This window comes from Hyla sarda, chromosome 8 (genome assembly GCF_029499605.1).
Source record: "Hyla sarda isolate aHylSar1 chromosome 8, aHylSar1.hap1, whole genome shotgun sequence".
Lineage (NCBI taxonomy): Eukaryota > Metazoa > Chordata > Amphibia > Anura > Hylidae > Hyla > Hyla sarda.
This window is the reverse complement of record NC_079196.1, coordinates 142261215-142279414: the sequence shown is the minus strand read 5'-3', so window position 1 is coordinate 142279414 and position 18200 is coordinate 142261215. Positions and strand designations below refer to the sequence as shown.

The 18200-nt window shown below is 39.9% G+C and overlaps 1 protein-coding gene across 2 annotated transcripts in view; it reads right to left on the bottom strand.

Annotated features, from left to right (window-relative positions):
• The window catches only part of PFKL (phosphofructokinase, liver type), a 254617-nt gene that overhangs the window by 173385 nt on the left and 63032 nt on the right, over positions 1-18200 (bottom strand). For both annotated transcript variants that reach the window (XM_056533478.1, XM_056533479.1), the window contains exon 7: positions 17694-17802. In XM_056533478.1, the coding sequence (XP_056389453.1) occupies positions 17694-17802 (109 nt within the window). The remainder of the gene's footprint in view (positions 1-17693; positions 17803-18200) is intronic.

Here is an 18200-nt window from a genome sequence, read left to right as displayed (position 1 = left end):
GAAGAAAAAACGAGACGTGCAAAAACTGAAAAACGTTTGGTCCTTAAAGGGTTAAACAACTAGAAATACTAAAATTTTCATTCCAGTCATAGTTTTAATCTAGCTGTCTTTTTCATCGTATAAGACTTTAATGTATGTAAATTCTACTTTAACCCCTTGGGGGACAGAGTCCATTATAACCCTAAGGACGGGAGCATTTTTTGCAAATCTGACCACTATCACTTTAAGCAACTAACTCTGGGAAGCTTTTGCTTCTAAATTTGATTCAGAAATTGTTTTTTCGTGACATATCCTACTTTATGTTAGTGGTAAATTTACGTCGATACTTGCATAATTTCTTGGTGAAAAATTAGAAAATTTATGGGAAAAATGTTAACATTTTGCATTTTTCTAACTTTGAAGCTCTCTGCTTGTAAGGAAAAGGGACATATCAAATAAATTACAAATTGATTCACATATACAAAATGTCTACTTTATGTTGGCATCATAAACTTGACATGTTTTTACTTTTTGAAGACATCAGAGGGCTTCAAAGTATAGCAGCAATTTTCTAGTTTTTCCCGAAAATTTTAAAATCTGAAATTTTCAGGGACCAGTTAAGTTTAGAAGTGAATTTGAGGGTCTCCATGTTGGAAATCCCCTATAATGGACCCCATTATGAAAACTTTACCCCTCAAAGTATTCAAAATGACATTCAAAAAGCTTTTTAACCCTTTAGGTGTTTCACAGGAATAGCAGCAAAATGAAGGAGAAAAATAAAAATCTAAATTTTTACATTAAAATGTTATTGTAGCCCCATTTTTTTCATTTTTACAAGGGGTAAAAGGTAGAAAGGCCCCCAAAAACTTGTAATTCATTTTCTCTCAAGTAAGGAAATACCTCATATGTGGATGTAAAGTGTTCTGTGGGTGCACTAGAGGGCTCAGAAGTAGAGATGAGCGAACATACAGTAAATTCGATTCGTCACAAACTTCTCGGCTCGGCAGATGATGACTTATCCTGCATAAATTAGTTCAGCTTTCAGGCGCTCCGGTGGGCTGGAAAAGGTGGATACAGTCCTAGGAAAGAGTCTCCTAGGACTGTATCCACCTTTTCCAGCCCATGGGAGCACCTGAAAGCTGAACTAATTTATGCAGGATAAGCCATCAACTGCTGAGCCGAGAAGTTCGTGATGAATCGAATTAACCATTTCAGTTCGCGATGAATCGAATTAACCATTTCAGCGAATTTCGCTGAAATGGTTTTTTTTTGGGGGGGGGGGGGGGGGCGGTCCCATTTTGGAAGCCCCCATGATGGTAGAACAGTAAAAAAAAAAAAAAAAAAAAACACAACACATGGCATACAATTTTGGAAACTACACCCCTCAAGGAACGTAACAAGGGGTACAGTGAGCCTTAATACCTCACAGGTGATTGACGAACGTTTGTAAAATTGGGACAGAAAAATAAAATTTTCTTCAATAAAATGCTGGTGTTACCCCAAATTTTTTATCATCACAAGGGGTAATAGGAGAAGCCATGAAAATTGGCATTTGATAGATCTTTGGAACAGTGGGCTAAGCAAATGAAAAATTAAATTTTTCATATTTAAGGATGACTGTTCAAAAATGTCAGACATGTGGGGTGTAAATGCTCACTGCACCCCTTGTTACATTGCATGAGGGGTGTAGTTTGCAAAATGGGGTCACATATGGGTGGTTTTTTTTTTTTTTTTTTGCGTCCATGTCAGAACTGTTGTAACGATCAGCCACCTCTGTGCAAATCACCAATTTAGGCTTCAAATGTACATGCGCTCTCTCCCTCCCGAGCCATGTAATGTAGTTCGTCCGCAGAGCATTTTACGCCCACATATGGGCTATTTCCGTACTCAGAAGAAATTGTGTTAGAAATTTTGGGGGTCTTTTTCTCCTTTTACCTCTGGTGAAAATGAAAAGTATGGAGCAACACCAGCATGTTAGTGTAAAAATTTTAATTTTTTTTTTTTTTTTTTGACACTAACATGCTGGTGTAGCCTCCAACTTTACCTTTTCATAAGGGGTAAAAGGAGAAAAATACCCCCAAAATTTGTAACACAATTTCTCCTGAGTACGGAAATACCCCATATGTGGTCCTAAACTGTTGCCTTGAAATACGACAGGGCTCTGAAGTGAGAGAGCCCCATGCGCATTTATAAATGCCTAAATAAGGAATTTGCAATAGGGGTGGACCCAGTTACAAGGATGGGGCTTGTCTCCACCAAAACCCTACAGCAGTGTTTCCCAAACAGGGTGCCTGGAGGCTCCGTTTAGGAAACACTGCCGTATGAGTAATTTTTCATTTTTATTGGGGGGGCGGGACGTGTAAGGGGGTGTATATGTAGTGTTTTACTTTTTATTATTTATTAGTGTAGTGTAATGTTTTTAGGGTACATTCACACAGGCGGGGGTTCACAGTAAGTTTTCCGCTGGGAGTTTGAGCTGCGACGGAAAATTTGCCCCAGCCCAAACTTGTAGAAGGAAACCCACTGTAAACCCGCCCGTGTAAATGTATCCTGTACATTCACATGGGAGGGGGTGCGCCCCAAACCTTCAGCTGTGGCAAAACTACAACTGTCAGAATGCACCAACAGACCATACATGCTGGGAGTTGTAGTTTTACAACAGCTGTAGGCACACTGGTGGGGAACCACTTAGTTAGGAAACCAGTGTGCCTACAGCTGTTGCAAAACTACAATTCCCAGCATTACCAGACAGTCCGGGATGCTGAGCATGTAGTTCAGCAATATCTGGCCATTCAGATGTTTCAGAACTACAACTTCCAGCATGCCTGGACAGTCTGGGCATGCTAGGAGTTGTAGTTACCCAACAACTGGGGAAGAACAGTTTGGAGACCGCTAAGTAGTGGTCTCCAAACTGTAGCACTCCAGATGTTGCAAAACTACAACTCCAAGCATACCCAGACTGTCCAGGCATGCTGGAAGTTTTAGTTCTGCAACATATGAAGGGCCAGATATTGCTGAACTACATGCTCAGCATCCTTGACTGTGTGACCATGCTGGATATTGTACTTTTGCAACATCTGGAGGGCTACAGTTTGGAGACCACCGTATAGTGGTCTCCAAACTGTGACCCTCCAAATGTTGCAAAACTACAACTCCCAGCTTTTAGAAGGCCACAGTGAAGATCCCATACCGCGATCTTCAATGCAGCCTCCTCCACGCCGCAGTTTCCGGACACACTCCTCCTGCTGTTGCCGATGCCGCCGCTGCTCAAGGATGCCGCCTCTGCCAGTCCGGGTATGCCGGCCATGCCCCCGCCCCCCCACACCCCCCCCCCACTCAGCCTGATCGACCAATGGCAGGGGTGGTCGGAGCTCCGATCATTCTTATTTTCCGATTGGCCCGGATCACCGCAAATCGCCGGTCTGAACTGACCGGCTATTTGCGGCAATCGCTGACATGGGGGGGGGGGGGTCTCAGGACCCCCCTAGGCATTGCCACGGGATGCCTGCTGATAGATATCAGCAGTCATCCTGGTCCGATCACCCCCTGCGAGCAGCGGTGATCGGAAATGCAGAGGGCGTACAGGTACGCCCTCCGTCCTTAAGTACCGGGACGCGAGGGCATATCCATACGCCCTCCGTCCCCAACAGGTTAACCTACCTTAAAAGATATCTGTAATGAAAATGGAAATGTAGAGCCCTTATAGGTGAAAATACATGCATGGAAAGTCAATAAAAAGCAGGGGTTTATATGTCTAGCAGAAGAATAGAGTTAGCAGAAAAACTTTAATGCAAAAAGGACAGGGTTATCAACTGTGTACACATAATGTGTAATACTAAAACCTTCAGTAACAGTAAAATATTTTTGACAAAGTAAATATATTTTTGATAAAAGTTTTAATTAATTAATGTACTGAAGGAGAGAGTGACTACACACTTAAAGTGGTTTTCCAGAATTTAAAACTCTATTCTTAGAATGGGTAAGGGTCCAACACCAATTATCAACTCAAAAGGTGCAGAAATATTAATTTACAATATAGGTAAGGGTTTGTGACAGAGTAGTCAAATTAGTAAAGGTCTTGCTAAAAAGGTAGTAAGGACAGATAAAATGACAGTATTCAAAAAAGGGATAGATGCTTCTCTAACAACACAATGCAATAAGGGTTATAATTAATTTAAAGGACATAAATAATTTTCTAACCTACCGTATGCAACTCAATGGAGCTAAAATGCAGTGTCAGACACATGGGCAAAGAGTTAACTACTGCCTATACTAAAAAGTTAAACTATCCAAGGTACATCCTGGAAAACAACTTTTGGTAAGGAACAAAGCTGCAAAGATATCTATCTAAAAAATAAAAACAAACAATTTAACATGACAGCATACATAGGAGTGCAGATATACTTAGCTAAAGGTAGAACAAATGCTCAGAAAAATTAGATTACAAAAATAATAAAAAAATGTATTTCTATATTTTTATTGATACATACCCCATGAACACAAGAAAAGGGAACAAGAAAAAAAAAATAAAAATAAAAAAAAAATAAAGAAATTAAAGACTGTTAGGGGTGTAAAATACATACTTATCAGGTGGACTTGGCATCCCAATCCACCCTAGTGCCTCTGCTTACCTCTTTGCTTGTTACTCTGTCCTGGTATTCCTGATGAAGTTCCAAACACACTGCAGCCAATCAATCAATGAGGCTGTTGTGGGCTCAGCATATCATCAGCAGAACAAGAGGAGAACGCTATCATGGGAATAAAACAGATTGATAAAAAAAAATGCCCAAAAGGAACATTGGTACCCCAAAATAGGATCTAGATATAGGAATGTGCAACTCAAGAAGAATAGAAAATGCAGTAGAAACAATGTTTACTGCATGACACTAACTGCCCAAAGTGTCAGATGCATAATTGAGGTTGTGAAAGGGGTAAATACAGGGCATGGCACTCTTGTACAGCAACACAGTAGGATTGACTTTCATTCCATAGCACAAATAGCTACATAGTAGAGATCTTCTTTGCTGCATAGTAGCAATAAACTGTGCCATATCAACTACACAGTGGCAACAACAATTAACTGTGCCATATTAGCTACATACAGTCATAGCCGTAAATGTCACCCCTGAATTTTTTCTAGAAAATAAAGTATTTCTCACAGAAAAGGATTGCAGTAACACATGTTTTGCAATACACATGTTTATTCCCTTTGTGTGTATTGGAACTAAACCAAAAAAAGGTAGGAAAAATAGCAAAATTGGACATAATGTCACACCAAACTCCAAAAATGGGCTGGACAAAATTATGGAAAAATAAGATTGTTTCAAGCATGTGATGCTCCTTTAAAATGCACCTGGGGCAAGTAACAGGTGTGGGCAATATAAAAAAAAATCACACCTGAAAGCAGATAAAAAAGGACAGAAGTTCACTTAGTCTTTGCATTGTGTGCCTGTATGTGCCACACTATGCAAGGACAACAGAAAGAGGAGAAGAGAACTGTCTGAGGACTTGAGAACCATCAACAATCTCAAGGTTACAAGTCCATCTCCAGCGATCTAGATTTGCCTTTGTCCACAGTGCGCAACATTGACAAGAAGTTCGCAACCCATGGCACTGTAGCTAATCTCCCTGGGCGTGGATGGAAGAGAAAAATTGATGAAAGGTTTCAACGTAGGATAGTCCGGACGGTGGATAAGCAGCCCCAAACAAGTTCCAAAGATATTCAAGCTGTCGTGCAGGCTCAGGGAGCATCAGTTTCAGCGTGAGCTATCAGTCGATATTTTAATGAAATTAAATGCTATGGCAGGAGACCCAGGAGGACCCCACTGCTGACAGAGAACATTAAAAAGCAAGACTACTGTCAGGCTTTTTGGTACTGATACAATCAGATATTATTAGATGAAAGATGTATGAATCTAAATGATTGAACATAATGAATTTTCACCAGGTCAGAAAGTTTGAAGGGAAAAAAAAAAACAAAAAAAAACGTATGTTTGAGAACACAGAGTGGAATGTGTGAAGTAATCAAAATGGATTACTCAAGACAATCCCCATGATATTTGACAAGTCTCCAAGGAAAGTCCTAGAGAGTAAAACTCATTGTCTGTACACAATGAGTGGTCTGCTCAATACACCTGGATACAGGTGTGTGTGTTTAACAATGGGTTGTATTTGCATTCTATTTGTCTGTATCTCTGGCCATCTATTTGAGATGCCTGAGAAGTATCAATGGCATTGTAGTACAAGGATGTTGATGTGTATACAGGTGAACAGGTGGCCACAATAATCCTTTGCATCTAACACACAATTATAGTAAATGAATGTTTAGCTGTGATGTCATGGAACTAGACACGTGACTAGCCCTGATTTCCATATACACACCCACCAGTCATCATTGGATAAGATTATATTACTTTGGTGGACCCTTAAGATAGGAAACAGGTTAAAAACATGGGTGAAAGAACTGAGGGGGGACTAGAAAGGAAAACTACAGGGAACACAGAAGCATCACAGAAGTTCCTAGAGGCTACCTGAAGGGGCGGAGGCATGAAGAGCCAGGGAGAGAACTGAATCCAATAAGCCCATTCTTCTCTAATAACTGGTTGTGACCACAGGTGTTCCCATGGACCCCAGGCAGCAATCTTTCTTTCATCCAGAAGTACTCTTGGCAAGATACACAGGTTTCTTATTTGATTAAGTTACCTCATTTTAATGTGGACTGAATTAGGTTATTTATAGTAGCAGACCTGGCTTATATATAACCTCAATTATGAGATGTAAGTGTAGTTTATAAGCCACACCCCCTTCTACTGCAGATGAACGGGGCGCATCTTATGGGGATCAATGCAATGATCATATTGCATATTAGCATAGTCTGTTGGGATCCTACTCCGCTCCAAGACATGACATGACATAATTGCCATGAGGAAACTTAATTTAAGTCTTCCTAATTAGCAGCGTACTATAAATTATATATTTAGTATCGTATCTTACCAGAGATGGTTGTGGTTAGAACTGGGCAGGGTTTACTCCCATTTTATACACATTAAATGCCCAATGGATATCATTACAAAGTAATTTATTGATATCTGAACCAACTACTTCTGTGACTAAATTTAATCTTTTTAAATAACTTACTAATACATCATTGATTTATATCTGATATTAAGTCGTTGATATTCTTTATATATCATTTTATTGATATTATGGTCTGTTTTTATAACTCTTTAATGTTGATCAATTGTAACCAATAAATGTACATATTTTAATAATAACTGCGTTATTTTATTATATTGCAAAAGTTACTTCTACCAACACTTCAAAGAACTCCTATCTGGGAACATAGTTGGGCCCAGATATGGTGAATTGCATTGTTTGTATATTTTTGGCAATTCATAACGGTCATAATATTTTAAATATTTTTGTTGACAATTCATAATTCATAAGAGTTATTAACCCCGAAACTACATTTTGCTAAAAAATTAACTTTATCAAGCCAAAATCCTTCTGGATAAAGACTTGTGGACAGATGAGACCAAGATAGAGCTTTTTGGTAAGGCACATCATTCTACTGTTTACCGAAAACGGAATGAGGCCTACAAAGAAAAGAACACAGTACCTACAGTGAAATATGGTAGAGGTTCAATGATGCTTTGGGGTTGTTTTGCAGCCTCTGGCACTGGGTGCCTTAAACGTGTGAAAGGCATCATGAAATCTGAGGATTACCAACAGATTTTGGGTCACACTGTACTGCCCAGTGTCAGAAAGCTTGGTTTGCGTTCAAGATCTTGGGTCTTCCAGAAGGACAATGACCCCAAACATTCGTCAAAAAGGACCCAGAAATGGATGGCAACAAGGCGCTGGAGAGTTCTGTAGTGGCCAGCAATGAGTCCAGATCTAAATTCCATTAAACACCTGTGGAGAGATCTTAAAATTGCTGTTGGGAAAGGGCGCCCTTCCAATAAGAGAGACCGGGAGCAGTTTGCAAAGGAAGAGTGGTCCAACATTCCGGCCTAAGCTTATTGATGGTTATAGGAAGCGACTGATTTCTGTTATTTTTTCCAAAAGGGTGTGCAACCAAATATTAAGTTAAAAGGTGCCAATAATTTTGACTACTCATATTTTTGTCTGCCTGCTACACATTGTCTTTTTCATAAACAACAGTACTCCATTACCCGCTAAATTAGTTTGAACAGATATCCCATCAGTTAGAACATGAGGACTGCACATCCTTTTTTTCATACCTTTCAGTGTAGAGGGGTAGAAAGTGTTAAAGGGTACTGTCACCAGATATTAATAGCATATATCTACTTTTCTGCTGTACTGCATTCCTTTTAATATTTCTGTGCATTTTTAAAAGTCTGATCTTTTTTATTGAGACTAGAATTATGTTTAACACCTTAACAACATAGGACATAAATGTACGTCCTGGTGTCCTGTACATAACTCAAGCACTGAAGCAGCAACTAGGGACCAGAAAGTATTGGCGGACATCAGCAATCCCACTGATGTCCGCCATTATCCTCTCAGATGTTGTGATCAATACAGATCACGGCATCTGCAGAAGTGTGGGAGTTCTTATGTGTGATTGGATGGCCTGTGGCACTGCCGCAGGGATCTGATCGTCCAAAATGGCAGACAAGAGGTCTCCTCACCTGCTTTGGCCATCCACCATCTCGGGCCTTACATTTATGGTAAAATGAGTGATTACATTACAAAGGACAATCGATTGTGCTAAAAAAAAAAAACAAGCCCATATGGGTCTGTGGATAGAAATATAAAAAAAAAAAAAGGAGTTAAGATTTTTAGAAGGTGGAGGAAGAAAAGGAAAAATGCTAAAGAAATTGTCTGTGTCCTTAAAGCCAAAATGGGCTGCGTACTTAAGGGGTTAAAGAATAACCACGCACACCTTTATTGACTGGATGACATAGTGAATGAATACATTAAACAGCAAACTGACTTCTGTATTTTCTATCTTCATCAGTGACAAAAAAAAAAAAAAAATTATGAATCTGTTGGTTCTTGATGATGTTTCAACATTTAACTGTACTGCCCACAATATTTGTCTTTGGACTCTGCATTTTGTTAATCCATTGCCATCTCTACTAGCAATGTATGACTATATTGACAGGTGAGTGTTGGGGGGGTGTAATTACAGTATTGACACTGTCAACAAGGGGTAAAGAACCCTAATACCTAATTGTCAAATTAATCATAAATTTCCATGAACAGCAGAGAAACAACAAAGAGTGATTGTTATTACATGGGGCATAAAAGGTATTAAAAAGAACAACAAAGAAACGAATATAAGAATAAAAGTATTAATGAGGTTGTCTGGAAATGTGTGTAAATGGGTAAGTAATTGGCTCAGTGATAGGAAACAGAGGGTGGTTAATAATGGTACATACTCCGATTGGGTGACTTTTACTAGTGGGGTACCACAGGGGTCAGGTCTGTGTTTTTTTTTGTGTGTTTTTTTACTGAGTTTATTGCAATATGAATAAACATAAAAGGATTACAAAACAATAGTCATTCACAATATACAAAATGAGTGATCCAACAGGCCCGTCGGGAATGGATAATGAAATAACATCAAAGAAGAGTACATAAAATCATGAGCATATGTAGAGTCGAGAAAATAAGCAAAAAAACAGCAACTATAGAGGGAACTTGTGACAAGTGTCAACACAAGAGACAAGAGAACATAAAGGACACACAAATCAACAAAAGACAAGAGGTCCTTGCTTAGCGGTCACCAGGAAGTAGGGGGATAAGAAAAAAGGGAAAATGGAGCGAGAGGGGGACACTAGCAAAGGGAAAGAAATGCATTACCTGAAGGTGTTCAGGAGAGGGGGAGCTCCGCTACTAGAGACCATGTGGGTCTGGGTAGATCAGTGTATGGGTGGTTGTAGGAAATTCCTAACAGTCAGGTATCAATTAAGTGTAATTAGCCTGGGGAGAGCGACACCACACAGCTGAGATTTTGTGGAATTTGGATGGGTTCTTCTGGTGTTTATATACTAAATACTCATAGTTAACGACCATGTTTATTAAGGACTGCCAGCCAGTGAGGGACGATACTCTGGGGTCATCCAGCAAAGGGCAATGGATTTTTGAGCAAGAAATAACATCTTCCGAAGATTATTTCACAATGCGTACACTGCTCCTCATCAAAAAGGCCAAGCAAGCATCCCTTGGGTTCTGGCATTACCGGACAACCCAATATATCACTTATAAATTATGCAACAGCCAGCCAGAAGATGTGTGTGTATCTTGGCAGGACCACATCATGTGAAAGTAGTCAGACCGAGGGGCCCTAAGTCTATGACATTCTGTAGACTGGCAACCCCCCATTTTAACAAGACGAATCGGTGAATGGTACAACTGGTGTAGCATATAAAATTGTATAAGTCTGTTATTGATGGCTGGGGAAACATACATATCAGAAAAGAGCCTCGCTCCACTACTCCTCCGTGAGGTCCGAAAGAAATGTACGCTATTTATATTCAACCGGTTGTGGATCTCCTTTTATCTTAGCATTTGGTAGATATGTATAAAGGGCCCCAAAAATAAGGCCTCTAGGATCTCTGGATCTAAATACCATTATCAAAGGAAAATGAGAGAACAGTGCAGAAAAAGCAGGAAACTGAGCCAGAACGCATGCCTGAGCTGAAGAAATTTATAAAATGATCGTGTAGGAACCCCTTTGGTGTCCTGAAAGTATTGGAATGGGCGTAACCTATGTCCCTTGCAAACGTCACTAATTGTTTATACTTTGTGTGATCGCCAAAACTGGGGATCAAGGTCAGAAGAGGTGTGTGGCAGCAGAGGGTTGACTATTCGAAAGAGAGCCACAGATGCAGATAGAAGCCTTAGATGCCCTCTCCCAGATAACCCGCCATTGAGGTAAGGTGATGGTATTAACCCCTTAAGGACCGGGGGGTTTTCCGTTTTTGCATTTTCGTTTTTTGCTCCTTGCCTTTAAAAAATCATAACTCTTTCAATTTTGCACCTAAAAATCCATATGATGGCTTATTTTTGCGCCACCAATTCTACTTTGTAATGACGTCAGTCATTTTGCCCAAAAATCTACGGTGAAACGGAAAAAAAAATCATTGTGCGACAAAATTGGAAAAAAACGCTGTTTTGTAACTTTTGTGGGCTTCCGTTTCTACGTAGTACATTTTTCGGTAAAAATGACACCTTATCTTTATTCTGTAGGTCCATACTATTAAAATGATACCCTACTTATATAGGTTTGATTTTGTCGGACTTCTGGAAAAAATCATAACTACATGCAGGAAAATGAATACATTTAAAATTGTCATCTTCTGACTCCTATAACTTTTATTTTTCGGTGTATGGGGCGGTATGAGGGCTCATTTTTTGCGCCGTGATCTGAAGTTTTTAACAGTACCATTTTTGCATTGATAGGACTTATTGATTGCTTTTTATTCATTTTTAAATGATATAAAAAGTGACCAAAAATGCATTATTTTGGACTTTGGAATTTTTTTTGCGCGCACACCATTGACCGAGCGGTTTAATTAATGATATATTTTTATAATTCGGACATTTCCACAGGGACCTATAACATTGCACACACTGATCATCATTGATCACTGGTTTCTCATAAGAAATCAGTGATCAACGATTCTGCCGCATGACTGCTCATGCCTGGATCTCAGGCACTGAGCAGTTATTCGGCGATCGGACAGCGAGGAGGCAGGTAGGGGCCCTCCCGCTGTCCTGTCAGCTGTTCGGGAAGCCGCGATTAGCCGCGGCTATCCCGAACAGCCCGACTGAGCTAGCCGGCAACTTTCGGTTTAGCTTTTAGCCGCGCGGCCAAAGGGTTAATAGCGCGCGGCGCCGTGATCGGCGCTGCATGCTATTAGAGGCGGGTCCTGGCTTCACTATGACGCCGGGCCCGCCGTGATATGATGCGGGGTTACTGTGTAACCCTGCGTTATATCAGGAGAGCAGGACCAAAGACGTACCTGTACGCCCTTGGTCCTTAAGGGGTTAAAGGGGTACTCTGATGAAAACCTTTTTTCTTTTAAAATCAACTGGTGGCAGAAAGTTAAACATATTTGTAAATTACTTCTATTAAAAAATCTTAATCCTTCCAGTTCTTATTAGCTGCTGAATGCTACAGAGGAAATTCCTTTCTTTTTGGAACACTGATGACATCACGAGCACAGTGCTCTCTGCTGACATCTGTGTCCATTTTAGCAACCATGCATAGCAGATGTATGCTAAGGGCAGCATGGTGGCTCAGTGGTTAGCACTGATGCCTTGCAGTGCTGGGGACTTGGGTTCAAATTCCACCAAGGACAACAATAAATAAAGTGTTATTATAATAACATCAGCAGAGAGAACTGTGCTCGTGATGTCATCAGAGAGCATTCCAAAAAGAAAGGAATTTCCTCTGTAGTATTCAGCAGCTAAGTACAGGAAGGATTAAGATTTTTTAATAGAAGTAATTTACAAATATGTTTAACTTTCTGCCACCAGTTGATTTAAATGAAAAAAGTTTTTTACCGGAGTACCCCTTTAAGAGGAGCCTCCCAACGACCCATGTAGCGGTGTGACGGGGGGGTCCCCATCAGGGGGGTGAAGGAGTAGGGAGTATATGTCGGAGAGAAGCCCCCGTGCCTGAGGTCCACCATGGCACAACCTTTCAAATCCAGTAGGCTGAGAGACCACTGTAGAGCCAGTCGTAGAGGACAGAAAATGCCTAAGTTGTAGGTAGCGATAACGCTCAAGCATGGGGCGATCCCAACGAGCCACCAATTGTTCAAAGTGTAGGAGAGAGTGAGAGATGGGTTCCACTACATCAACCCAGCAAAAAAGACCCCTAGAGCCCCATTCCCGCACCATGGGGGACGACAGACCAGCAGGGAACTTGGGATGGTAAAGGAAAGACCGCAGTTTGAGTTATTTTAGATTGTGGACATAGGCTGTTTTGAAAATGCCCTCAAATAAAAGTTTTTTAGAAAATTTCTCTCAACCACATTGGTTCAGTTGTGCATATCCTGTATTTCAGTCAAGATGGGGCTGGGAGACAAGCAGGCACGCTAAGCCGTGGTACTTGAGCAGCTGGGCTCAGCCTTCTTGACAGTTCGCTGAGAGGCCCTGCCTTCTTTATACGTTTGGCAATTTCAATCAGCTCCAGGAAAGATAGTTTGCTTTTAAACCATAACAGTCAATGTCTGCATCTCTTAGCATCAAACACAACTGAAGCAAAATGTCAACCGTATTTCCAGACACGGAATTAAGACACAAATAAGAGAACACAGTCACCAAGACTCATTTTAAAATTGTGGACACTAGGGGGGGAGATTTATCAAAACCTGTTCATAGGAAAAGTTACTGGGTTGTCATAGCAACCAATCAGATTGCTTCTTTCATTTTTGAAAAGACCTCTGAAAAATGAAAGAAACGATCCGATTGGTTGCTAGGGGCAACTCAGCTACTTTTCCTCCAGACCGGTTTTAATATATCTTCCCCTAGGTTTATGAAATTTTTATTTAGCTTCTTGAATTTCAGAACACGTACTATAAGTAGTGAACCAACAATATCTCCTTCAGTCCATGCTAAAGGATATGCACAACTGTACCAATGAGAGAAATTTTCTAAAAACCTTTATTTGAGGGCACTTTCAAATCAGCCCATGTCCACAATCTAAAATAAACTGAATGTCTTATGTAAAAGAACAAAAAAAGGCTTTATTAAAAGGGGTAATCCGCCCCTAGACATCTTATCCCCTATTCAAAGGATAGGAGTTAAGATGTCTGATCTCGGGGGTTGCGCTGCTGAGAACCCCTGCAATCTCTCCTGCAGCACCCGTGTCATCTGCTGCACGGATCAAACTTCGCTCAGTGCCTGATGACGGGCGATACAGGGGACCGAGTATCGTGACGTCACGGCGCCGTACCATTGTGAGGTCACGACCCGCCCCCTCAATGAAAGTGTATGGGAGGGGGCGTGGCGACACGACCACTCCCATAGACTTGTATAGGGGATAAGACCCCTTTAAGCATTGGAAGCTTTTATTGTTGGACCTGGTTTTAAAACAAATTGGGGTAAATTTATAAAAACCTGATGGCTTCTTTAACCCCATAAGAAATTATTATAATTATTTTTTTTTTTTGCACTTTCGTTATTTTCTCTTTGTCTTCTTAGCCATAACGCTTTCAATTTTCCACTTACAGACCCATACAAGGGCTTGTATTTTGCACCACCAACTGTGCTTTGTAATGACATCACTAATTGTTTCCACCAAATCTACAATCAAAATGAAAAACTAAATATATGTGCTAACAAATTGAAGAAAATAATAAATTTAGCAACTTTTGGGGGCTTCCGTTTCTCTCCAGTGCACTTTTCGGTAAAATGGCATGGTTCTATCTATTCTGTAGGTCCATACTATTAGAATGATACCAAACATATAGCTTTTGTTTTATTTTACTACTTTTAAAAATTATAACTTTTTGTATGAAAATTAGTATGTTTAAAATTTTCCTCTTTTTGCGTAGACAGATGTATAAGGGCTTATTTTTTGCGACCATGGTCTTAAGCTTTTATTGATTCAATTTTTATGTAGATGGGACTTTTTGATCGCTTTTTATTAATATTTTCTGGTATAAGAAGAGACCAAAAATATGCAAAGCTTTACTCTTGTTTTTTTCATTTATGCTATTGACGGTACGGTTAAACATATTTTAATAGATCGGACATTTACGCAAACTGATCTTTATATTTATATTTGTTAACACGATTTTATTTTAAAAATTGGAAAGGGGGGGGGAGGGTTAATACAACTTTTATTAGGGAAGGGTTCAATTCACATTTAGCAATGGCTGGCTGCAGCAAAGGAGCACCAATCTGACAGCAGGGAAGGCGGTAAAAAGTCTCCCCTCCGCCCTTACAGCTGATCGGGACATCGAGATTTCCCCACAATGGTTCCTATCAGCTCCAGAGCAGGCGGGAGCAGATTTCGGCACTTTTAAATGTCGTGATCAACTTTGATCTCAGTGTCTAAAAGGGTTAATGCCGGACATCGGACTTATTGGCGATGTCCAGCACTAGCCAGGGGTCCTGGCTGCTATCATCAGATGGGACCATGCGGGTATGATAAGAGTCCAGCTCCTGAGCTCGCTTTATACTCCTGCCGTGCCGCTGCACCGTTTTGCAGCAAGGGGTTAATTTTTAAAAAGGACTGAAAAATAAGAGAGGCAATCTGATTGGTTGCTATTGGCAGCTAGACGTTTTTTTCTCTACACAGATTATAACAAATCTCCCCTGTTATTCCCAAGAGGCTGATCATCATGAACAGGAGAACTAAAACAATTAAAATGTATTCCAACTTCAGAAAAGAAATCGCTGCAGAACAAGTCTATTACAATTTCTTTTATTAAAAGCAAGTCAATCATTTCACTAATGCGATCAGCAAATAAATGAGCACTTGCTTGTTCATCAGCTGATCAATGGCATATTACACAGAATAATATTAGCCTAATTGGCCAAAAATTGCTCCATGCAAAAAGGTCCTTTGGTGTGCAACTGTTAAAATAACATCAATAATCATACCAGGTTATACCTTGACACAGATGCAATGGATTTTCATGCAGCATTGTCTGTAACTGGAGGGAATGAATACATTTCTTTGAGACAGTAAACATACTACTTACTATTGCGAGATCAGTTCACACAGTTTGTCCAGTCATTACAATAGCCAACAGATTACAAACAAATTATCAAATTCACATTACATATGAATGATTAACTAATTAACTATAGTTAACTTTTATAAACAGTTTTAACTTTTACAAAAAAGTAGTACTAACCAACATACAGTAATAAATGTGTGAAAATTCATAACTTTTTTTATTTCTCGAAATTACCACGTACCCGTGTACTTTGTTCCTACAGTAAATGAGTCCATGGTTTTGTTCCAAGTTGCCACCCAGGATTATACCATTTGCATTTTGCATTATTATATACTATCAAGGCCACTGTAGATCCTAGGCTGCTAGAGAGCTGACTTAAGAGCTTTGTGCATCCTAGTTGCTAAATTAATCCTAGTGTCACAGCTTAGTTCACACCTGCTTTGGTGCTCTTTTTATCACAGTGACAAACAATAGACCATTCCAACAGATGCCAACGGAACCAGATGGATCCCACTGGCTTTGAACGGGGTCCATCAGGCATCTGTCACAGGAGTTGGGCAGAAATAAATAAGGGACCAGTTTTCGCGCTCCTTTACTACAGCCTGCAGCAAAGTAGCGAAGTTTGTGCAGAGGAAACGTTGACCACTTACCATAGCAACCAATCAAATCGCTTCTTTAATTATTAAAAAAAGGAAAGGTTTTCCATTGCACAGGTTTTTATTTATTTATTTTTTTAAATAAACAAATCAGCTTCGATGCATCGCTATCATGATACAGATGACTGCTTCATTGGAGTCGTGGTAAGTGGAGTTCACATAGTACTATCACCACCGTAGATCCACACTTGAGATGAGCGAACTTACAGTAAATTCGATTCGTCACGAACTTCTCTGCTCGGCAGTTGATGACTTATCCTGCATAAATTAGTTCAGCTTTCAGGTGCTCCCGTGGGCTGGAAAAGGTGGATACAGTCCTAGGAGACTATTTCCTAGGACTGTATCCACCTTTTCCAGCCAACCAGAGCACCTGAAAGCTGAACTAATTTATGCAGGATAAGTCATCAACTGCCGAGCCGAGAAGTCCATGACGAATCAAATTTACAGTAAGTTCGCTCATCTCTAATTCACACCACCACACTCCTGGTGTTATAAAAAAATAAATAAATCACTGCCAGCCTAGTATCCCTCAAATGCCACCCCCCACCCCCGTATTTATCAAGTGGTGTAGGTGAACATCTTTTTATTACATTAATTTATGTGGTGAAAACTGTGTACCTGTACCAAATTTATAACATGGTGCAGGGCATGTGATAAATCTGGTGCTGAACACATTTCTTGCTTCAGTACACCACTTTGTAGGTCACCTCTCTGTGACTTTTTGTGCAACTTTTTATCCTGTGCGACAAAATGTGTGACTTTTTAATAATGGTGTTTACAGTTAGTTTTGTAAGCTGAGTCAGGGCTAGTGTAGATTAGCTCCTCAATAAGGGCACCTGCGACAAAAGATGCAAAAAAAAACTACAAAGTCGCACATCAAATTTCTACCCACTGCATATCTAATGAAATCACCACTTAATATGTTCTTTTTGAAAATCCATCAAAAGCACAAAACCAGGGTAAAACCAATGATAAATTACTCCATAGTTACTGTTCATTATTCAACCTTGCTAACGGCTCATTACAGTACAAGAAAAAGTGATCCCAAGATTTATCACCTATACTAGCACCTCAAAGATATCCAAGCACTGCACTTGGCCAGCCTCACAGCAGCTGAGCATCCGATCTGCCACTTCATTTACTCGGGGTACAAGGGACCCTTGTTCTTGTGATCAGTTAGGGGTCCCAGTGGTCAGAATCTCCCAATCAGTTACTAATTCCTTATCCTGTACAGCTGATAATTTTGAATATTGGTATAACCATTTGAACTCATACTGTGAACTACAAAAAAAAAAATGTTTTTGTTTTGTTTTTATAAATCCCACATGTTAAACACAACATTTCAATAATTGTTTCTATGAACGGCATAAATGTTAACAATACTTGCCTCTCCAAGCCTTGAAGACATGACATCTTCCCAGCCTTCTTCAGGAGGACATTCTGGAATAAATAGCCAGTCAGCTCCAGATGCCAAAGCTGACACTAATGCTAAATACCTATTTAGAAGAAGAAAAAAAAACACAACACTTCTAATTCTAGAAGTTAATTTTTATCATGACAATGTCAAGAAAAAAACAAAAATAGTGCAGAACTTTTGTGCCTATTTTGTAGCCATGCAAATTACTCACAGAAATATAAATAAAAAAAATAAAAAATATGTCTAGCGTTGCTACAGTTACTAATGACTTGGCACAATCATATCTATAAGAACTGTGCGATTGATATGCTTAAACGCAGCATAGTGTATGCCATGTGGTGGGAAAAGATACAAGCGGCTTATTTCAGGTGGCCTATGCTTCCTTGCATACACTATAATGTTAATTATTCTGTGCAGCAGAGGATTTAAAGGGGTATTCCGGTGGAAAACTTTTTTTTTTTGCCAGAAAGTTGAACA